Source organism: Protomyctophum parallelum (assembly GCF_964188405.1).
Source record: "Protomyctophum parallelum genome assembly, chromosome: 7".
Classification (NCBI taxonomy): domain Eukaryota; kingdom Metazoa; phylum Chordata; class Actinopteri; order Myctophiformes; family Myctophidae; genus Protomyctophum; species Protomyctophum parallelum.
Window position 1 is genome coordinate 22,375,586 of NC_139705.1, and position 25,047 is coordinate 22,400,632.

General features: G+C 43.4%; 1 protein-coding gene across 1 annotated transcript in view; it reads right to left on the bottom strand.

Annotated features, from left to right (window-relative positions):
* Nucleotides 1-25,047, bottom strand: part of LOC310861655 (low-density lipoprotein receptor-related protein 1-like) — a 168,760-nt gene that overhangs the window by 130,712 nt on the left and 13,001 nt on the right. The window contains exon 2 of the mRNA XM_083769200.1: nucleotides 20,884-21,006. Within this exon, the coding sequence (XP_083625326.1) occupies nucleotides 20,884-21,006 (123 nt within the window). The remainder of the gene's footprint in view (nucleotides 1-20,883; nucleotides 21,007-25,047) is intronic.

Here is a 25,047-nt window from a genome sequence, read left to right on the forward strand (position 1 = left end):
GGGGGTTACCTCCTGCACAGGAAACTATGTGTACCGCTCTGGGGTTCATGTAAAGACGTTTTGCAGGAGTAAGGAAGGTATAGATTGTATCAGAGCATGTCCACACACTGGAAAGAAAATGACGCTGGAGTGTTCATTCAAATCTTCTGTAAAGGTCCAAGTTTTACCTCTTTAGGACAAAAATTTACACTCAGGTTTTTGTTGTGCCGTAAGGTTGCACGCCTGCTTTTATAGTGAGTGGGTTAGTTAACGTGCAGGTGTGAGCTTATAGATCGGCAAATTTGGTTGCGCAATACCCACACACAAAATGTGCTTCGAATGTCAGAACAGGTCAGCTCCATATCTGGAAATAGAGGCGTGATGTCACAAGGCTTGACCATATATGGAAGTGTGACGTGACACATAATGTGTAAATGTAATGTAAATGTGAACTACGGTCGCAATAACTACAGTTTTCAAATATATTTTGTGGAGTAAAAGTATATTTGCCTCCAAGGTGTAGCCTAGTGAAGTAAAACTGTAAAAGTACCTCCAAATTGTACTTTAGTAAATGTAATAGTTACTTTACACCACGGTAAGCTCAGCTGCCACCAAATACACAAACAGCTCATTTCTATCCCATTTCCTCAGAAACTAAGAGACTGTTGCAAACAGAACGGAGTTCACGTTATCCCCCTTTCTTACTCACTTCTCAGCCGTAAAAGAGTCCTTTGGAACACACTTCACGGTTTCCTCAATTCCAGAAAAGGTGTGTGAAGTATCTTTTACGTACTCTCGCCATGCACGCGAGGCCAGGTGAAGCCAGATGTAAACGGCTTTAGTGAGTCTTAAGTCAAAGTAAAAATACATCTGTCTGAAAAAGGGTCCAGGTTAGAAAAACATTCGTATTCATACTAAATTAACCACGCCATTTAAAAAGAAAGAAAATCAAAACACTGCACATGCACAGAGAACTGCGATGAGTCAGTGCTTTTGTTCGCAAGTCTCCACATTACCTAAACAAAAACCCACAAGCACTCACTCTGAATCCATCCCATCCATCCCACAGATTAGCCATCTTAAACAGAGCTTTAAAACATAGCACGGCTAGCACAAGTGCCCTAAAACCAGCGGAGACACACAAAAACAAGCACATGGCCAATAGCAGCTGAGCGGTCTATATAAAAGATGTGTGTCACATTCCAATAGTGACTTAGCAGCTCATACATCTGGCTTAGGGGAAAGGAGCAGTGCTCCTCTCCAGGGGATGTAGGAATTATGACAGACCTCCCACAGCCCCGGCATCTAAGCCACCCCTACTTTACATTCAATAAAGTGCCAGGCTAGGGATTTTCGACGTGAAGTAGTGCGGAATAAGAAATAAACCACTGAACATGCGCGCAGCAAATGTAACACTGCATATCAAAAGACAAAGACATAACAGCACTTGTTGTGGGAGTTATACCTTGTGTAGAGATGGAGACAAACACACACAGGCCAAACGTTTTGTATGTTGTGGGTTTTGAGAAAGGTCTGCTAGAAGACCTACGTGTGCCGTCACTATGATGCTGTATGCCCACTCACTGCAGCCTACCGGTGGAGTGACAAATCACACCCACACTCTCTCTCACACACACACACACACACACACACACACACACACACACACACACACACACACACACACACACACACACACACACACACACACACACACACACACACACACACACACACACACACACACACACACACACACACACACACACACACACACACACACACACACACACACACACACAATGCTCCTCTCCCAAACACTCCTCTGGTTCCTCCACAGAACAGTCAAGCAGCCAGAATAGGTCTTTGGAAAACACACTAACAAACCGCCAGCAACACCAACAATAGACGAACGAGAGTTTCTAAGAGTTCCTACAAAACAGTAATATCTTGGCAGGGGCTGAATAGGGACGAGCAGCAGAAGCTAAATGGCGAGGACAATATGGAGGATTAAATAACTTTGCAGCGATGACAATGGCACTGGCCCCTGCACCCCCCTCTGCTCCAGTTTGGGAAGTTGTTGGCAGTGAAGTTATGGGCTCACTCATACAGGCAGTGGGCCGCTTCCTTCCTCATCTGTCACTGGCACTGAGGTATTACCATACAGAGGCCTGCTTAGACAGCACACACACAGTCACACACACACACACACACACACACACACACACACACCGTAAGCCAGTTCATAGCCAAGGTTATCTGTAATCAGACTTTTAAGCAATATATAAATATATATTTTTTTTTTATTGCCATAATTTGATCGTGTGATGGATGGAGAATGGAAACAATAAAGTCCTCCTCTCTGAATTAAGCGCAGGCCCAATTAAAATGCCATGATGACGACCAATCAAACAAATAACTGTGAAGTTGAAGTAGTAGATCAGTCTCTGCGGTGGGGTTTTTAAATCATCAGGAATAAAACTTAAAAGCACAAGACAATTTGGTATTCAGCTCGTATAAAAGAAAGGACAATTAGGTATCACTTTACCCATAACTTATCATTATCAGGTGCAATAGAAATGACAGAGGGTGAAAGGGCTGAGGGTGGGAGGGTGATGATATGAATAGAACATTATCTCCTCACAATTAAACACGTCTCAATTACTCCTCGTTGGGAGGAAAGCACAAGGACACCTGCGAGTGTAGGAGTCTTCAAGACAAAGAACGCTGAATCGGGACAATATTATACGAAGCTTTTTAAGTGCATAGGGCGTCATGCAAGATATGAATAATTACACAGCTCTCATATTACTCTGTAATAGGCAATGGTGGCATTCAAAAGCAACCAAAGGTATGGCACCGCCATATCTTGCAAGTATGATCGCACGCTACAAACCCTCTCGTGCACTCAGATCAGCCGACGCAGGGAAACCACGTCGGCTGATCTGGCTCCAAAACTATGGAATTCACTTCCCATTACAATCAGAACTGCAGATTCACTTCCAATCTTCCGCCGCAGTTTGAAAACGCACCCCTTCAGACTCCATCTATCTTAGCCCACATCACTTGCCGTAGTACTTGCCCTGGCCTCGACCTCCTACAGGCGTATGCATAGGCTCAACTTATGTAACTTAAATAGCACTTTATGTAGACATAGCACTCTATAGTGTATACACATATAGTTTCCTTAGATAGATATTCCACTGTTCTTAAGCTTGCGTAGGATGTTTTTTGTTCTTGCTTATTGTAAATCGCTCTGGATTAAGAGCCTCTGCTGAATGCCTAAATTGTAAAATTGTGGAAGTACTACTTACATTTTTTTTTACTTAAGTAAAAGTATCAGTATCACAACGTAGAAATACTCTTATTACAAGTAAAAGTCTGGTGTTCACAATGTACTCGAGTAAGTGAACAAAAGCACTGGCATCAAAATATGCTTCAAGTACCAAATGCAAAAGTACTCATTACACATTTCACAATATCATGTATACAAATCCTTTGAAAATAGCAGATCTACAAGCGCGTTGCAAAGCAACACGTTATTTGAGTGATGAATTGAGTACGTGAGGACACCAATGGAAACAAGCCGAAAGGCTTTTCTGGTTTCACCCTTTACCAGACCTTGTATTGTGTACAGTACTTCCCTGTGCCTGTCCTTGCAAACTGTTAATATAGTATTAAATCAATCAATCAAAAACCAGTCTGTATGTTATAGTGCAGTAAGGGATTAATATAAGAGCAATTTAGGGCTCTACATTCTGCTAGTTATCGTTGCTATAGAGTGTTTGTTCCCCTTCTCTCCAGCTCCTTAGTACAGTGGTTCTGGTTCCCAAACATTTTCACGTCAAGGACCCCAAATTTGACACTTATTAGCCTGCGGACCCCCATTTGAAAAGATATGCCAGGGACCCGCAATAGAGGAGATTTTACAGCTCTAAGCAGTGATTCTCAACCTGTTTAATTTCAAGGACCTCCAGTTTGACATGCATTAGTCTACGGACCCTATCTATCTCCGAGACCCAAATTTATATTGTAAAATCAATGTTAATTTTAACTCACAAAAGTGTACACAATGGAACCAAATGGACTCCATTTGTACTCTCTCAGAGTTACAGACCCATAGGGTCCATTTGGTTCCCAATTATCATTTAGTTGGGGACCCCCTGGAACTCTCTGGACCCCTAGGGGTCCCCAGACCCCACTTTGGGAACCTCTAAACAGGTCGGGACACCACTTTTATCCAATCAGGAGAGAGAACAGGACACAAGTGAAATTGGAAGTGATGATGACACAAAGGAATGAGCAAAGGACAAAACTGGAACACAGCTCATTAATGGGTATGGTTTGTTGAAATTGGCAACTTGGCAAGCCACCTGTAAATGAATTTTCTGTTTATTAAAGAGCCGGAGAGACAGGGTCACCCCTGTTATTAAACATACACTCTATAGCGATGATTACTATCTGAAATTGGGCAAAAACTCTGCAAGCTCACAACTTAAGCTTAAGCTTGTAGATCGGCAATGTTCTGCGAAGATATTTAACATTAACTGCCAGAGTTTCTCTAGAACAGTCTCCCCACACTGCCAGCGATTCTCAGCATTTTTACTAATCTTTCAAGAGCCATAGAAAGTGGTTAAATACTGTAACTAACCTCCCACCTGGTTGACAAGAGGTATTGCATACAACGAAAATACCTAGCCTGACCAAACATGCTGTACATTATAGCCCACCTGCAAAAATGTTGGCGACTTGCATTTAACACATTCAATCCGGGAAAGCATCCGTGTCATTTTATATTTCAGCTATATATGTAGAACATTGGTTGGCTACTCAAAAATAGCAGATATACAAGATTATAGCGCGTCATTTTGTGATGCGCTATGAAAACTGTTTTTCAGAAAACTGTTGATTGTAAAATTGGCCCCAGGTCGGGTCAAATTCCGGGTACATTTCTCTACTGTCGAGAGAGAGATCTGTCCTGCTAGTGTGACATTTCCGTAGTCCGTAGATCCCACAATAGTCTCAAATCACATCACATAAAAAAGGTGTAATAGTCCAAATTACATTCAGCCTTATTAAATCCTTCATTTCAATGCTTACCACGTCTCTAGAGTGAAATATGACTTTCAGCAAAGACAATATTTAACACAACGTCTGAGCCTACGGCAGTTCCAAGTAATGCATCACTAGTACCCGTGTCACCTTCAAATAATTCCCTGGGCACAGAGGGTGGGCGGAACTTGCATGTCTGTGGTCTGAGTTGTCCCGAGACCGGCTAACCAGCACCAGGCCTCGCTAGTGTGTGACGTCCAAGTGTCGCTCCCCAACTGTGTCCCCCCCCCCCCTTCCACCTCTCCAACTCCCCAACTCCCCCAAGTCCCCGTGGTTAGGTAATGACCTTAAATTTTGATTCCCTGTCGAGCTATTGTCCGCAGCATAAAAGCCTGTGCGTATTGCCCCTCCTCCTGTAATGGCACGGCAGCCCCTGACTCCTATGCAGAGTGCTGTGTGCTCTAATGAACATGTTGTACCGGGTGACAGTGAGGCGAGGCCTGCCCACTGGCTGACTCTCCACACTCTGGAAGGGAACAATAACACTGTACTGTACCACAGCATGATGCAGGACAGACGCAAGGCCTTGTAAACCACATGACCCCACCCCCCCACCTCTCAAACTTTTTAACTTTCAAGGAACCCCCGCAACTCCAACTGTAAAAAGGTCCTTGCAGACTCCACACGTTTTTCTGGCAAACATGAAAAAATGTAGCTAAAAATCAGAAAAAACGCAGCAGTCTGCAGACACCTTAACCCAATTTGGGGCAGGAACCCCTTTTGGCGTTTTAAGCATTATGTTATACTTTAGCTATTGAAAAATAGCAGATCTATACAAGCTCATAGCACGGCACTGAGTGCCGCGCTATGAGCTTGTAGATCTGCTATTTTTGAAAGATTGTGAAAATGTGGCGCAAATCTTTGAATTCTTTCAGAGCGAACATTTTTAACTCAAATCTTTGCTTCTGGAAGGTCCCTGGAACAACATACTTTCAGATGGGGGTCGGTGGCCAATTACATATGATATTGGGGGTCCTTGAAATGAAATAGTTTGAGCACCACTGACATAGAAAAACTGGGTTTTTCAGAAAAACTGTAAAATCTGAGTCGCAATCTGAGAACCCAGCGTCAAAAAATAAAGGAAAAACAGCACACTCTTTTCCTTTGAATTTGATGCGTCTGTCTCGAGAGACTACACATTTAGCAATATCTGAAGTTACATGTGGTAAAGCTACCGATACCAGTGGTTCCCAAAGTGGGGGTCCTTGAGGGAGTTCCAGGGGGTCCCCAGCTAAATGATAGTTTGGAACCAAATGGACCCTTATGAATGAAATTGTACACAGAGTGTACAAATGGACACATTTGTACACTCTCAGAGTTAAACCAACAGTGATTTTACAATATAAATTGGGGGTCCCAGAGATAGAAATGCCATTAAATGGGGGTCCGTAGACTAATGCATACCTTTTCAAATGGGGGGTCCGTGGGCTAATTAGTGTCAATTTGGGGGTCCTTGACATGAAAAGGTTTGGGAACCACTGATCTATACAATCCAAAACCTTCATCAAAGTTGAAGCAGCGTAGGGACAGGTAATATACACTGCTGCAGTTTCCTGTGTGTTCATTTGTGGAATGTGAAGAAAAGTACAGTAAAATAATCACTTTTTCCATTGCGGTATATAATACAGCATTCCTATTCCTTCCTATGGGGCACGTCATACCAGGACTAGCACATTGAACAAGCTGTCAAGATGCAATATAAGGGAACACTGGTAAGTACAAACATTAACATCTTTTTTTCTGCAAAGCATCTTATTTGATTGAATTACTGCGATAAAATACAAACAGTCGGCCCAGGCCGTAGCGTAACGGTCTGGGCACCGGACTGGTAATCCAGTCGCAGTGTGCCGCGGGTTCGACTCCCGGACCCGACACGGCCTTTACTGCATGTCATCCCCCCATCTCTCTCCCGTTTCCTGTCAGCCTACTGTCTGTCCCTTCAAAAATCAATAAAAGGCGTAAGCCGCAAAAAAAAAGAAAATACAAACAGTCAGATTCCATTAAACACAACAGAGTTTTCCCAATCTGACAAAAAGAGACATTAAACAAAAACAAACTGCAAGGTAGGAAAAACAGGGTCTAAAAGGCCCACTTTGGGGTGTCAGAGGTTAAGGTGCATGTCACTCCTCAACTCACTCTTTACACAGTGACCTTTGCTGCATGTCACTCCTCAACTCACTCTTTACACAGTGACCTTTGCTGCATGTCACTCCTCAACTCACTCTTTACACAGTGACCTTTGCTGCATGTCACTCCTCAACTCACTCTTTACACAGTGACCTTTGCTGCATGTCACTCCTCAACTCTGTCTCTTGTCTTTACACAGTGACCTTTACTGCATGTCACTCCTCAACTCTGTCTCTTGTCTTTACACAGTGACCTTTACTGCATGTCACTCCTCAACTCTGTCTCTTTACACAGTGGAATATCAATAAAGGCAAGAAAAGACTCCAAAAATAAACGTGCAATTTGTTTTAATTAAAATGTTCAATAAATAAATAGAATCCCCACTCGTGAGCTATTTCCCCTCTGGTCAATGGCTAAGGCCTTTTGTTCAATAACAAGTGTTATGAAAATGCCTATCATTCATTGGCCAATGAGAAAAGGGATGGGCCAAAGTAATAAGCAGGGCTAAGCGACACCAATTGGAGCCCAGCACCACCCCGGGGGCCCACACAACAGACCTAATGACCAATGGGAGCCCAGCACCACCCTGGGGGCCCACACAACCGACCTAATGACCAATGGGAGCCCAGCACCACCCTGGGGGCCCACACAACAGACCTAATGACCAATGGGAGCCCAGCACCACCCTGGGGGCCCACACAACAGACCTAATGACCAATGGGAGCCCAGCACCACCCTGGGGGCCCACACAACAGACCTAATGACCAAGGTTCATGGCATCCTGTCCATTAGATTTTGAGATATCTTGTTTACAACTAGAAGCGTTGAACAAACGGCGCCGGTAGTTTCCTCTTAGCAACACCATTAGATCACACCATTAGATCACACCATTAGATCACCAGAGTCAACAGGTTTCATTCTCTGGGCAACACAAAGTTACGCAGCACATTCCATGTGGCAGTCGAGCCAGTAGTCTTTCCGAGATATCGTGTTCGGAACCAAAGTGTCGGACAGATGTACTGACAGCCAGCCTCAGAGCCCCCCACCCCGCTAACGGGGCTAAGAACAACAACACGACATTTATAGAGGAAGGGCTGAAGATGAGATCTGAAGAGGAGGGAACAAAGGCGGCTCGGACATGTCTAGATATACTCCGCCTGCATGGACAGATAGAGGGAGACAGAATAGGGAAAGAGGGAGAGAGAGGGTGTAGTAGAGGAGAGACAGTCAAGAGAGGCAAGTGGTGCCTGTGTGGCGTGAGAAAGCCCTGTGTTCTCTGTCTGGTGATAGGCCGGTGTGGCTGAGGAGGGCTCAGGCCCGCAGACCAGGGGGATTTACGGGGCTTTGCTCCTTCCTCTGTGGAGGCAGCGTGCCCCTCCCTGCCCCTCCAGACCCTCCTGTCCCCTGCCTGGTGCCCCCCTATAGTATGTGTACAACAAACTGGTTCCCATTATGGCCTATTAAAGGCCTCCCTGCCAACTTTACTGTAAAAGGCTTGTTTCCATAAAAAGAGATCGGGGCTATGCACGGCCATTTCCATTTTCTTCCTTTCAGCCTGAATGCTAATCTGTTCCATTTCTACCGCTGAGGGTGAAAAAAAGAGAACCGTAATAAAAAAAACGAAAAAGAAAACAGGGCCGGGACCAATAATGGCCTGGCTTCTCTGTGGATGGATGGTCATGTTGATGATCTCATATTTATGACGTCAGACCGAATTATGGACAAGACAAACACTCTTCTAGACCAGTGGTTCCCAAATATTTCAGCTTGGGACACCAAAACTTAAATTTGGTGTCTTACTCATTTTTTTAAAACATCCTATCCTAGGAAATCATGTATTTTCCTATTTTACAACCCATATATGGGTCTGCGATGCAGAAAATGGCTCCCAAACCCGTTGTTATAGGGTACACCCCCCCATAAAAAGGAGGCATCTTTTTCTCTTGGATCACTCCTTCAGCGATACACACCCTCCTCTCCACAGGCGCTTCCACCCTCCATCACCTCCGTCGTTCCATCCCTCCATCCCTCCGTCTGGCTCCTCGGGGTCGTCTCGGAGAGGCCGCTGCGCTGAGGCGTGACACAGCCGGGCGGCCCGTCCGGCCGGCCCACACAAAGGGCCCAGGCTGGCTGCTCTCCAGCTGGGGCCCACGGGCAAGAGATGGACAGATAACCTTGATGTGTGGCCCGCCACACCACGGCCACCTCGGGGGGGCAGCTGCAAGGGAGATGACTCAATCCTCACCCCGTCAGAACTTCCTTTGGCTTCTGCCACGGTCCAGGCCACAACAGCATCCACACTGTACCAGTGTGTGTGTGTGTGTGTGTGTGTGGGGGGGGGGGGGGGGGGGCAACACTCACCACTACGAATGCTACGCTTATGAGTGCCTTTAACCTCTTCAGGCATGGGTCCATCTCTATTTCATCACAACATGACATTCCATGGGATATCCCCTCAATATTACATTCCTGGATCAAGTAAATACGGTGTGCTGGGAGTGGAAAACTGGGCTGGAACCGTAAAGGAAAAGTCTGTCTCCACTTAAGTTTGTGCGTGTGCATGTGTGTTTGTGCATGCATGTACAAAGCGTACTGCGCTGACCGAGACGTCACACACACTGTTCCGGTCAGACACGCTGGCTGGACATTAGCAAGCGGTGCTCAATTGTGCTGAATTATCATCTCATTTTCTCACTCTGAATGGAATTGGTTAACACACGCAACGCGTGAATAGAAGGGAATGGCTATTTGCATTATGCACATGCATTCCATTCCATCCCCCCCCCTCTCCATGTCCGCTTTTGTGGACATGGAGGTACGTTTGCATGCAAAAAGTTGAACAGAGAATTAGAGGGCGGCCAACTGTTGCATAACGTCACTGTCGGGCAGGATACCTCGTATCTCCTTATTTGAACTATTTATGTTTTACTTTTTTTCGTACAAGAGGTTTGAGAGACAATTGGCGAAAATATCTGTCCTACAAGATCACAACCAGTCGCATATATTTTAGAAACATTTTGAAAATGAAAGTGAATGTATGTCCGTGGGTTTAAAAAAGAAGTATGAACGCAGTATCCTTGTGACTATTCCTCTTGGAACACAGATTCAGGGTTTTCTTTCCTCCCCCATTATGTGAAAAATAAATTCCGCTTTGGAAGATAGCAGGTTTCCACCCGACGGCGACGATAAGGCCTTGGATCATGAAAAGGATTCCTTTATGGTAAGCACTTCTCATGACGGAGAAAGTGCTTACATCCTAGGGCTTATTCAAACATCTGTTCCCATTCTCTGGCTCCCACCACAATGAATGTGGCTCATGCAAGCGTCGTAATTGCACACAGGCTTCGGGGATTCTTGTCAGTCCTTTTCACAGTCTTTCAGAGTGAACTGTTGAGGATGGAATCATGGTTATTATGACACAGCGCATTCGTTTTAAAGCGAGCGGCGTGCATACGAGCAAGCAGAATGATGTGAAATTAAAAATAGGAATATTAGAAAAAGGTTAAAACACCAACTAATCCCTATGTGGATCCCTATATTGTTGCTGTAGGGCAGAAACCTTCTGAAATCTCTGATTTCAAAATAATTTAAAAAATGAACTGTTTTGGACATACAAGGTTTCAACCAGACAGCAACAATATACAACTTTCCTTTAATCCGTTCCACAAAGATCATTTTGTCGAGGTGTCAGGACATTTGAGTCAGCAAGTCAAGTATTTAAACAGTCTGTCAAACTCGCACTCGGGTTGTTGTTTTGGAATGTCATGGCCTCATTACATTATCTTCCACTATCCATCTGAAGCGCACAGACAGCAGGGAAATAAGGAACAGAAAATAAGGGAATAAAGACATTGGCTTCTGCTGATGCGGAACTGGCAAAACAGACAGAAATAGCTTACAGTGCAAGATGTTCCAACGCATTTACTTCTGCTCTTTGATCCTAATCTGTTGTAGGTGAAGACCTTTCATTCCTAGTATTTTTTGTTTGCTCTCAGCGACAAAAATGGACAGACAGCCTCCACGGGGACTCCTGTGTAGTGTACTAATGCAAGCTCAGCAGCAAGAGGGAATGTATGAACCCATTACAACAACAACCAACCACCACCAGACAATTTAAATTATGACATAGATCTTTCTGGCCCCCACACACCTCAACAGTCCCATGTGGATCCCTACTGGTGCTGTGCTGCGCACCACTAGCACTAGCAGCGACACAAGCTACTAAACGACTATGCCTGGTCGTCAGCTATACACTGTCTCAGAGTCGCCGTTCCAAGTGTTGCTCAATATGCGCGTTCACGTCACAGCACATGTCCTTGTTTTTTTTAGTTGAAATTATCATAGCAGAGGCCTTCCTGGCTTGAAAGGTATAACATGTATAGGTGTAACAGGCCTAAATGGGTTAAAAATAGGGAGGATTGGAAATAGTGAAAAAAATACATACACACAAAATACATGTGATTGATTGACACTTCTGTGTCATTGGAGAGGTGGAAAAAAGTTCAACCTATTTTGCAGCTTTTGTGGCTAGTCGTTACGCAGAGACAAGTGTCGGAACGTCAGTTTGTATCTTCTTCATGTTGCTGGCTTCCGTTGAAAATGGCTTGCAGCCTGAGTTGCTTTGTCGCTGCTAGCATGAATGAACATGTGTGAGGTCTCCATCTTCAGCTGTGGTCATTCTACAGACACCGCTGTTTTCCTGTTTTTGAGGGGCGCTAGCCCCTCCTATATTCAACAATTAGTGTAGACTTCCATCTTACACAAACATTAAATTCCCATTGACAATGAATGGAGAATTTACGTCATATGTGTCTGAGCAAAGATAAGAGCGTCCCTCACTTCACACGGGTGTGATATATTTTGTTTGAGGGGCGCTAAATCCTCCTATACACAGGTTTAATGTTTGTCTTGTCTAGACAAACATTAAAAACACCATTGACAATGAACAGAGTTTAATATTTGTTTTGTCGGTCACTGAGCAAATCGGCATATAATGTAAGATGATGATAAGGGTTGTTGGTAAAGCGCCCTTCACTTCACACGGGTGCGTTTTTGTTTTTTTATTCAATTTCTGTGAAGGAAGCTAAAACATCTGGCTCACCTGGGTCCCCTAGCCTAGACACTCCCATACACCCTCATCCCCTCGGCGTCTTATCGCCGCTTAGCGTAACACACCAACACTGCCTGGCTGCAGGTATTAATAAGCAGCAGCAGTATCGGCAGAAGCACAACCCATCATTGGGCTTGTTTAGAAGCCAACCTGCTGTTCCTGACGGAGGGGGATACCGGAGAACTCGCCAGTTTACCAACTCGCCTCAGCGGTCGTTATGCTAACATGCTGTCTTCATCAGTGTAGTATGTCAACCCCACAGATGTTATGGTTTATTTCCAAAGTGATCAAATTATTTAATTAGATAATGATACAAAGTTGAGTATGTGAATACCAATGATAGTAGGCCTACCAATTCAGCATATTTATAAACTCTAAACACTATCCTCTCCATCTCTCAATTTAATGCAATTGAAATGAAGGTGAAGTAAAACTAAAATGCAGTAAACCGCGGCGAGTCGGAAAACTGGCGAGTTCTCCGGATACCACGGCGGGTACGTACGATGTCAGCCACTCCCCGAGTCCCCAGCCTGTGTGCAACTGAGATGATCGTTGGATCCTTTTGAAGCCATTCGAACCCTAGCGTCCCTATTCTGGGGGACGAACCCGAACATTCAGCTAAAACACCTCATGTGTGAGATGTGTGAGCATAGATCAGCCACTTTCGGCAGATATATTATAGTGTGCAGTGAAAACAGGAGGGGGGCTCCCGAGTACAGAGCCCTGGAGGACTCCCTCCGGTCAACAAAGTATAGGGTTTAAGTGGTTAAAAAACCGTTTGAAGACACTCTGCAAAGGGAACACATTGCGGTCGGAGAGGTGACAGGGTCACACCTGCAGACACTGGGCCTGTGCAGCTTGCTGATGGTTATCTGAGCTCGCACAGCGGAGGCCCGGGCGATATAGGAACACTCTGGGAGGCCAGGGACCATGATAAACCCCCCCCCCCCCCCGTATGTACTGTATATACAGTAGCTGGCAACCTGCCAGAGCCCTCACCTATTCATTTATGATGATACCAACTGGCGTAGTGGCCCTGTGCACATTATAGCTGCATGCATGCACACACATGCACCTCCCCATGTCCACATGCTCCAATTCACAGAGAAAAAAACAAGACGGGCTCTAATAACGGCGCCGCTTCCATGCGGGATCTTCTTGGACTTTCGTCACGTGGCAATTATAAAGACAGCCGCCATCTATGACACTGTGGATCTCAAACTTCAAGGACCCCCAAATTCATTGGCCAAATGGCCACGGACCCCGATATGAAAATGTTTTCTGCTAGGGAGAGGAGAGGGGTCCCTGGCAGAAAACATTTTCAGATCAGGCTCTGTGGAAGAGAGGAAGACAAAATGTACGTGAAAACAAAAAATCTAAATGATTAAAAACTTTTCAGAAAACTTCCAAACATTTCCGATACTCTACTTTTGCTGGTTTCCCCTGGGGGGCCCCACCCCGGTCCTCACTCTGAGAACCACTGGTCTATGACGTACAACACCATATCTGGGCACGGTTTCAGGCTTTCAGCCCATATCTGACCGCCACTGACTTCCATTAAAAAAATAGAATATTTCAAAAATATATATCAAATGGCCTTTTACTTTCATGGCCAACCGGCAGTGTACACAATGAATTTGGCACTGATCTGTCCAGCAGTTTGCAAGATCACACACACACACACAGAGAGAGAGAGAGACTCATTTTATAGATGGCGCCTCCTACCGAGCCATGTCATAAAAATCATCATACCGTAGTTTTGTAAAAACTGTAAAAATGTCAATAAACTTTATATCCATCTTGGTTCATCCAAGGCTGAAACTGTGGCTTTTTCACCCAGTAAAACTGAGGCTTGTACCCATTTCATTTAGAACTCCTGTGAGGATAGAAATGAAACCAACCAACGAGAAAACCACAGAGCGTTTGGCATCATCATCAGCCACCACCTCCAGCATAGGGCTGTCACCATTACAACATTATGTTGACGACTAATTGTCACAAAAATAATTGCAATTATTAACGATTTAATTGTGTTTTCGGTGTTGGACATTGGAACATTTTAATATGAACAGAGATTACATTTCGGTTTGCCTTTTCGGCTTCGTAATAATCAAGTGCACAGGGCAGACATGGCACATAAGTCAAATATGCCAAGAAATTACTGATTTTTTTTTATAAATGTAATACTTAAAAAGAATAGGGGAAATAGCTGATCTGCAAGCTTACATACAACGTTACATACAACGTGACACTATAAACATGTGCTAAGGTGACACTTTGTAAGCTTGTAGATCAGCTATTTCAGCTTTTTTTCAATGTATGAACTATGAACATATTTCAACATGGACACGATTTTGACAAAAATAATTGTGATTATCTGAAATAATTATGATTACACGATTATGTAATAATTGTGACAACCCTACCACCACCAGCTCGAGCACCGACGTGCGTCCGAGCCCGACGACGTGCCTCCATGACCGTCCGTGTCCATCCAATGGAACAGCTTTACTACAGTGGCAGAGCTCTGTCTTTACCCCCTCAGCATAATTACAGCCTGGAACAAACGGTTGGGGGAATGATGACGGTGCAATTAGGGCCCTCCAGACGTTATGACACTGAAGGGAGCGCTGTCTTCCTGCGCATCGGCACAACCAACGCCGCAGATCAAAAGATCCCTCGCCAGACTAAACCACACGCATTTATGAGACCCGCCTCTATGACGGCAGGTGAATTTATGGCCGTCGTAAAGCAAACAGGTGGCATTTAACTCAGATGAAACTGGCTTGTATTCAAATCAGCTCGTGCCAACTGATTTTCGGTGCGTGGATTGTTGTTGTTGGCGAGTTTCACTCACTTGAGGGTCTTGTGGATTAAGCAGTAGTGCACTCCATTCTCAAGTACAGTATTTAAGTAAAGTTTTGAGGTAGTTTTTACTTTACTGAAGTATTTACGATTTTCAGTACTTTTACTACTACTGCACTAGTATTACATCTCAGAGGAAAACATTGTACTTTTACTCCACTACAATTATATGAAAACTTTAGCTACTTTTGATTTTGATTATCATTACGAAACATACATTAACCACTTCAGCCTTAGATATATTTCGGCCATTTGAAAATCTACAAGCTCACAATGCGTCGCACCGGCTATTTTCTAAATATTTTTTTATACTTTGAAATATTTTTGTAAATTTTTTATACTGGACTTTTACTTGTAAAAGTATATCTAAATTGCTAAGTAAGTAAAACATGCGAGTACTTCTTACATCACTGTGGATTAAGATGTGAAGAAGCACCTAGCGCTGGTTCCAATCCAATTGTTACTTAATTTATTTTATTCCTCACGATGACTGCCCAGCCCTTTTCAGATGATATATTGGCCTACTTAAAAGAAACTCCCAAAGCACCGGGTTGGCTGCGAGTGCTGCCTGCACTGTCACAATCTCTGATTTAACGGATGGCCAGACCGCAGGTTGATCCTGTACAGAGATAAAACCACAGCCAACAGCCAGAGGAAGACCAAGAGTGGAAGATCAGTAGGAGAACCAACCACGCTGGAGGAGTCCAGGCACGTGCACACATAGACATCAAAGGGGGCTTCAGACCCTGCCCTTTGACCCGTGTGTAAAACAACTGCCCTCTCCGAGACCATGAATGCAGCATTTAGTATGGTGAAGGAAATGCAAATGCCCGCTCCTTTTCCATGCCATACCCGAAAATAGCTTTTTTTCTGAACTTCCCTGATCTTGGAACGCAGTATTTTGCGTTGAAAGAATTTGTTTAGAAATCCATGTCATCGCCGCATCTCCAGTAGCCAACGAGTGCGGGGTTGCCCTTTTTTTTGTTGCCTTTATTGATAGATTACAGTAGACTGACAGGAAATGGGGAGAGAGAGAAGGGGATCGGGAGTTGAACCCACGACACGCTGTCAGGCTGCATAAGCAGCATACTGTAGGTGCCTGGACCTTAACCTAGCTGTCCGGGCCGAGAGGCTATTTACTTCCAAAAGTGCCCTCTTACGGAATTTCAGCCCATCTGCAAAAATAGCAGATCTATAAGATCACAACGCGTCGCGCTGCGACCCGTTGAGAGCTTGTAGATCCATTTTTTGTGTGGAAGAGGAGACGGAAATAAGAAGAGGGAGAAAACGCTAAGACAAAGGTGTGTTTGCCTTGTGAAATCTGGGTGAGGGCATACCTTGGAACCCAAAGATGCTGGTTAGTAATTAACTTGAACTGGAGATAATGTTGTAATTATAGTAGCATGCGCCACTCTGACTCCCATCAACATTTCACACACACACACACACACACACACACACACACACACACAGGTCAGACTCAGAGGGCATGTCTGAACGAAAAACTGTTGAGCAGAGCAGAACATTTGCATCCAAATATTTCAAATAAGCAGTTTTTAAAAACAGATCTGGACAAAAATGTGGCCAACTTTAGACCTTCGGAGTGTAGTAAGTAAACGTACAGTAAAACAAATACAAACAAGTGAATGCAGGACATTACATCCTGCATCAGGGGGCATAAAAGCTGGACCCCAGACTGCCATAAGGCGATGGACCGCCAGAGGTGGAGATTCCGTTTTCGCTCCCGTGTCTAATTTCTTGCACGCACTGCCAGCAGGCGAAGGAACCGAATTCCAAATAATATTCTTTTCAAATCCATCAACGACACAACCATTAGTTGTTTTTTGTTAACTTATCATCTCAGATCCGCCGTCCCTCCAGGCTATGGGAAGTTCCATTCAGAGAAGGCTAATCTGGAGATCTACAATATGGTACGCTGAAGGCATGCAGTCTGGAGCCGTGTGGAACTAAAGTTCTTTACGGCGTGGTTCCTCAGAGGCGAGCCGTCTCTAGGACACTGCTTCTAGAGCAGTGTTGTTTTCGTCGACTAAAACTAAGACAAAGAATGTTCGTCGACTACCTTTTTTCACAGACGAAAAACTAAATGGAAACTAAATGAAAACTAAGCTACGATGACTAAAACTAAGACTAAATATATTGACAATTTCGTCAACAAATACAAACTAGACTAAAATGTTAGGAAGGGACTAGTGGACAAGACATCCAGTATAAGAAAAGTCATTTTACACTTTCATGCTGAAAATAGCAGATCTAAAAGCTTGTAAATCAGCCATTACGACGGCATCAAGGCACGACAAAATACATTTTAGTAACTAAAACACACTAAAACATTCCGGGTGACTAAAATGTGACTAAAACTAAATTAAGTTTCATTCCAAAGACTATGACTAAACTAGAAATGTGCTGTTCTAGAGAAGCACTAGAGAACCAGTGATTCTAGAACAGTGTGTCTTTTCAGGCCGTGACCCGCCAAAAGAATCAGTGGGGACAGACACCCCACCATGAGGTGAGGCATTACATTTTGACTCGGTTCCACAGATAAATATTGTGAAAATAGCATTGTCTATTTTCACAATTTGTGGCTCTGTCTTATATTATTTGACAAATTGGCCAATGTTTGATCAGATTTTATAGTATAGTTTGTACTCTAAGTATAGTAGATATTATAGGATAGTTTTACTTTGTACCATAAGTATAGTACAAATCATCTGGGGGTCCCGACCCACAGGTTGAGAAGCACTGCTCCAGGAGAGGTTCTGTGTGTCTGTCAGAGCTATGACTAACATCATGCTGTGGACCGGCACATGATGACGTCCGAGATCCACAGGGAATCCACATTGTTAATTAGTAGACCCAATCTTGTTATACTTTTGTCGAAGTGACACATTTTCAGCTGGTTAGCTTAACAGCAATGCAGTCAATGTCATCGAGTGACACTTGCCCCCAAAAGGGTTGGTCTGAAAAGAGTGAAACTAGCCTATTGACATGTTCATAGTCTGCTGGAAGGAGTGTGTTTCATGCTGTTGCCTTCCAGTGGAAGGGAGGGGGTTGGTCTGATGACCTGCTAGCTGCTTAAACCCCCTGAATGGAAAAGCAAGGCAGGGAAACAGCAGGGTTTTCCGCTCTCAGGACGAAGGTCTTTAATAACCTTTCAGAGACCAATCCAATCTCCACTGCATCGCTCTCTTGTATATACGGGTACAGTTCCCTGCACTGCAGCTCTACCTGGCTTCAGCCTCCCGTTCGGAAACACCCACCACACTCGTGTTTAATGGACGGCTCAACGGGACGATTGAGTGGAGAAAATCACAGTTTGTCTCCGTCTTTTCATCATTATACTTAACCACTTAAGACCTATATACTTATATACAAATAGCAGAAAATGTCAGACGTGCAATCTCACACCATGTCGTGAGGTGACACGTCTTGAGCTTGCGATCGTCTATTCGTTCTTTTTCCTTTCTTTACATTTTGACAATGTTTAGCGATATTTGAAAATGATCGCCCACGATGACAGGCCCAAAATAGTGACGTCAAGGTTAGTGGTTAATGTGAACCTCGCCTTTGACAGGAGCTTGTTAAGACTAATGGACACATAACGTACCATTACAAAAAAAACATGCGTTAACTGAACTAACTGATATTCACGGCAATTGCCTCAAAGCCACGAGAAGTGTTTAATTGAGCAGAACGGATCTTGATGTTCTAGTCTAGTCGTATACGCTGGCTGTCCGCGCGAGATGAATCACACCATTGTCTGTGTCAGGCTGTCAGCAAACAACATAAGTGGCATGGAAATTTCACTCCATTCAACTATTACTTGGGAGAATAAGAGTGAAATTGAGGCGCGACAGGTTGACAGAATGATATGGGTCAAACTTATATGAAGTACATGCAGGTTCAGGGATTTGTGATTACAAAATATAGAGGTTATGCGCATGCATAATGCCAATGGCATGTTTGAGTGGCAAATCGAGTGGCAAAGTGAGTGACAAAGTGAATTTAATCAGATAGTAGTTAGTTAATCAGATATGACTATTCTGTTTGGATGTATGGACTGTGAAGGCCAGAAAGTCAGGGTTTCTTGCCACTCAGTAGGTGTTCCCGCATAACTTCCGGGTATGATGATGATGTCATGCGCATACCCTCTATAAAAGAAAGAAAATACAACCTAAACTGAGTCAACTACTTAAGTCCCTTTATACATTGTCGATCTACAAGCTCAAGTGTCACATTATGAAACATTGTGAGCTTATACATCTGCTATATTTGCAATTTTCGAACATTCTAACCGATAATGATTAATGATCAACAACTTCCCCAAAAATGGGGATGGTAGGTTGAAAGTGGCTGAAAGAAAATCTGGTTTGTGCAGAAGACATCTCAATAAACGTAGACTTTTGAGTAAGCATAAACCGTCGCATACGACAGGAGGAAATAGAGCAGGGTACATTGACATTCAAATGAATCTGTCTTATTCATCTCCCAAGCAACACATTTTGGCACTGAAGCAGCAAATGTTTGCAAATGAAGTGCTCGGAGGCTGAACTGTCAGAAATTGGACATATCTGAACAGGGAAACGGAACGCAACCAAACTCCCGAGCCTCGAGGAGAATAATAATAGATGACGTGCGTGTGTGGGGAGGAAGAATCCAAATAAATTAAACTTTGTAAATTCCAACACCAACGGTTCATGTTTAATGGCTCTGTGAACACAGAAACATAACACAATTTATTAGCCTGAGCTATTTCACACATCCAACCCAACGCCCATCTGCTGATGGTTAATGGCGGTCACTCTAGTAATAACGGCTGCTCGTGCTCGTCAAGTCTCCATTGCTCACCGCACGACTGCGAGAATCTTCGGCGCATGACGGATGTAAGGTGTGGCACATTTGGACACTAAAATCGCCATTAGCACCTCCATATAAACACTAAGAGATAGTTTCGTTTCTGCCAGGGAGAGTTTATGGATCATATGGCGGCGGGAGGTTGGCAGATGTGGGGACAATACTCATTTGGGACCACACAGATCCCTCAGGACTTCCAGACAAGTGCAGACATATCCCCCGAAAAGCCAGACTAAACAGGGCTGCGTAATTAGAGCTATAGCTCACCAGAGAAGCGAGGGAACACATTAGAACCCTGTGACATTCACTGACCTCTACCTCAGACGAGCACATATCAAAGTTTTTATGTCCCTTTCATCAGGTTTTAGGTCTCTCCCGGCGGAGAGGGGTCTTTGCAACAATACAACAATGTCTGAACTGCAATAAAGATGGTGGCGCATCTAGTCTCCAATCCACTTTAAATAACCTTATTGATAGATACTGTGTCCAACCAGGGTTGAATTGTTCATTAGAGTAGGAAGACCATCTATTTTGTTTGACTAAAATAAGTTATGGATTGCAGCTTTTAAACTGGCTGTGTGTCTAGAGGTAGGTAGAGGACCGGTAGGTCAACCCTGACCTTTAGCTCAGTGACATTTTGGGGGGAAATGTTATTTTAAAAAGAATGTTGAAATGTAAAAGATTATTCTTTGAGAAATATGAATGTGTAGAAAGAACTGCCTGCCCTATAATAAGCCCATAAGCATGGGAAAAGGTGACGGGGGGGATTGGCAAAGCCTGCTGAAAAAAATAAAGGTTTATTCCAGGCGCGTACTTACAGATATCTGGTGATTCGTCTGATCCATCTGGACAGTCTTTCTCTCCGTCGCAGCGCCAGCCTTTGGAGATACAGGTCACCTGGTCCTTACATACAAACTGCTTAGGGCTGCAGGTCTTGGGAGCTGAAAAAAGGGAGGGGGGAAAAGATGAGGAGTCATCAAATAAGACAATTGCGATGGACATGGTAACTGCTTTTGACTTACAAACATAGTCATTGGTCAAAGGAATTCAAACCTTTAACACCCCCCACATCCACTACACGCCAGTGAATGGAGAAGACATTTCGCCCCGAGCTGCAAAACTATTTTATTTTTTATTTCTTCCCGTTTTGTTTTTTGTCAAAGCCTGTCAACAAACACTCTAGTTCTATTCATGATCCTGTTTTTTTTTCCAGCCCTAAGGAAGCAAATCTTTTGCCCAGCAGTGCAAAGTGACACGCAAGGGTCAGCCCAAGTTCACCACTACAATTTGCATCAAAAGAACTACAGGGATATTTCAAGACTATTCAGAAAACCAACTACAAGTCTGCTAGAAGACACAGGGGCCCCTTTAAGTTCAAAAGTTTGTTAGTTTGCTGCTTTTTTTTATTACTCTGTAAGATGTTTTTCAGCTTTTTTTTGCCACAGAGGCCCTTTCACACATCTCACGGCACAGACATAACTGAGCATTCAATCACTGTCTGACCGTGTGTGGATATTGCCTTGCCCGGCGCGTTTTGAGAGTCAGCAGAGATTGTTGAGGTGAGGTGAGCCGCAGGGCGGCTGCACCACGCAGCCAGCCAGCCTCCGTGACCTGTTGGTATTCTGGCACTGCTGACATGGTTTAGCTCAGCCACACATAAGAGGAACACTACTGGACGCTGAGCTCCCTACAATATGAGAGTCTAGTGCAGGGGTGCCCAAAAGGTAGATCGCCATCTACCAGTAGATCACAAAGGCTTACTTACAAAGGCTGTGCAGGTAGATCACATGACATGCCCCTAAAGAATATTTAAAAAAAAAAAAAAAAAAACTTTTGGCATCTGCCACTTGAATTAAGTTGAAGAGTGTTGCTGCGCACAAATGTCGGTAGATTACAAATGAAATACAAAGAAACTCTACCTATTCCATTTCTCCCCTTTCCCATTCACAGTGCATTTGTCTTAAATGTATTGCCAGCGCCGCTATTCCAAAGCCATTTTAAGCAATGGAATTATAATTTCAGTGGGTAGATCTTGTTGAGCTGGTCATTTTGAAAGTAGCTCTCAAGTCAAAAGAGAGTGGGCACCCCTGGTCTAGTGCGTCAGCTATAACAGTGGTTCTCAACCTGTGGGGCACCACACCATTGTTTTTTGTTTGTTTGGGGGGGGTCCCTAGATGACAGTGAAATGACAATTTAAGAACTCTTAAGACCTTTTTAATATACCTAAAAAGAAAAAGAAAAAAGACCATAGCCTCATCAAAAGTAATCAACTATAAATATAAAAACTGGCCAAATTGTCAAATGATGTAAGAAAGAAAGAGACAAGAAAATAGCCGATCAGAAAATAGCCGATCTACAAGCTCGGCTATTTTCACAATATTTACAGAGTCAAACAAAATGTAATGTCTCAACTCCTACAATTCTGAGTTCAAATAGATTCAAGAAGACATAAAGAATGCATTATTATGAGGTATAGGGAGGAAGAGTTACATTGACAACTTTAGATAATTGTACTGTATGTAGGACTATATAAAATATGGCAAATGTATGTACTATATGAAATATATAAAGTATGATTTATTGATAATATGATATATAGAATAGGATACATTATAGAGGATATAAATATTTGCAAGTATATATGACTTAGTAAATGATTTTACGTTGAATTGACGTCAAGCGATGACGCTGAAAGACGTCATCGTAATAAAGGGGTAGGGTTATATACGTTTTTTTACTTGTACCTACTCCTTTTCGAACATGTAAAGAAAATAAGAATTATAATGCTTGCAGCCAGTGAGGCTTGTTTTTTGTTTTGTTTTTTGTGATTATTATTTTATTTGTACTATATTGCACTTTTTACTTTTTTGTCTAATTGTATCATGTTCGGAATAAAGTTTTTCATTTCATTCAATCAAATCAGATTATTCTGGGTGGTCGCGGCCGGAAAAGGTTGAGAACCACAGACCACTGCACTACATTATGAGATAGTCTTTAGTGTGTCAGCTATACTTTACGTGTCTTCCCCTGTTCCCCACTATGAAGCCGTCACTGACAGGGAAAATGTATTGTAAATCTAGGAACTACTCAAACCAGTGCTATTGTAATTATACCAGCAACACTGCCTCACATTGAAATAGCCTATTTGTACTGCATGTTGTCGTCATTGTATTTTAACAGCAGTTACTTGGGTCCATGACAAATTTCCCCTAGGGCCAATAAAGTCTATCCCATCCCATTTAGAGTTTAACTGTAAATGTACCACTACTACAAACCACAACGCAATTATGAAATTCCTCTCTGTAACAAGATATGAAACATTGTCTCCTGACCTGAAGAGGAACGAAAGTAGGCTGCCAAATTAATAAATGCGAGCCGTTTGCATTTAACCGCGTGAACCCTAGTGTCCCCCTGGGCATGTCATAATAATAGGTGAATATTTGGCAGAAAACAATAGATGATCTTACAAGCTACACAAGAAATGGTGTAGATTAGAAGGAAAAGGGGAACAAGTATAGACCCCTGGGTGGTTACCCAGGACAACCTGGCTTAAAGATATAGTGCCGTGATTTTGTTTCCAGATTTTCATGTGTTTATTAGGCGACAGTACTTCATTAGACCCCTTGGTGTGGTTGTTATGTGCAATGATGTCTTGTATTTAGGGTTTCTTCCTGGAGGCTGAAACCTTGACAGTCAAACGTGCCATTGAAAACAACAGTGATATAGTGACATCATAATATCATCCCCTCCCCTAACCCTTCCCCCTTTATCATACAACAACAGCTGTGGGCGGCTTCAGTTCAGGTGGATCACCACCCATCAGGCAAACCAGGGATACTAAAATGGTGTCCACATAAAAACACATTTTTTAACGTATACTGTACACCTCCTTATATAATACAAATCACACCCGTGTGAAGTGAGGGGCGCTCTTATCATTATACATCATCATACATCATCTCATGAACAACTGAATTTATGTTCAATTTATTGGTTGGTTAAATTTACGGCATATTTGGCAGACATTTGACCTAATTTCTCCTTTCATTGTCAATGGCAAATATGAGACGTGCAGGGACAAGATTTAGCGGATATTTGACCTAATTTCTCCTTTCATTATCAATGGCAAATATTGAGACGTTTGGGGACAAAAGCTGCTCAAACATCACACCCATGTGAAGTGAGGGGCATACCTTAAGTTACGTCACTAATAATAGTGGTCCCTTATTGGCCAAGGGTCTCCACAGACACACCGACAGGCAGCCGATTTCCTCTCCATTCATTGTCGATGGCATTTAATGTTTGTGTTCAGACAGAATCTACGCTATAGACCCCCTCCCCCCAAAAACAACAACAAAAAACAGTACATAGCAGCCAAGTCTATGGACTTTTAATGTTTGCTTTAACCCGTATGCTGCCACCTGCTGTACGCAGAGCCAACCGCAGACTGCCGAGCCTATTTCAATGCAGCACACACTGACATCCTGTTTGGAGAGTCCATCTTAATGCTAAATAAGCATCAATGCTAGCGAGCTAAAATGAAGCCATCCTTGCTCTAGAAAGCGCCAATGTTTCCATTTAAACCACCGAATAATCAGCAAAGACCTCCGAACATCGCACATTTTATCCAAACCACAGAGAGCTCCGTAGATTAGGAGTTATTCCGCTTTTTAGTCAGCCTGTATAATGGGAGGTGGACGGTAGCGCGGTTGCGTAACCCGGTCTAGGATCGCTAAAGGAGGAAAGGCCAAGACAATCTTTTTTTTTTAAATAGAAAATCAGCGATCCGGTTTGATATCAATAATAAAGCTTATCAGACGGAGTATTATAACGTTACGTAACGTTACGTCGACATAAGCAGTTAAACATGCATGATCGTCGTGATAAACTTTACACAGGTGTGATGTTTACTGTGACTAAAGGCCTAGGCGGGGGTTGTTACTGTAACAGTGTTACAGCAATGTTCTGGAAAGGACTGTACT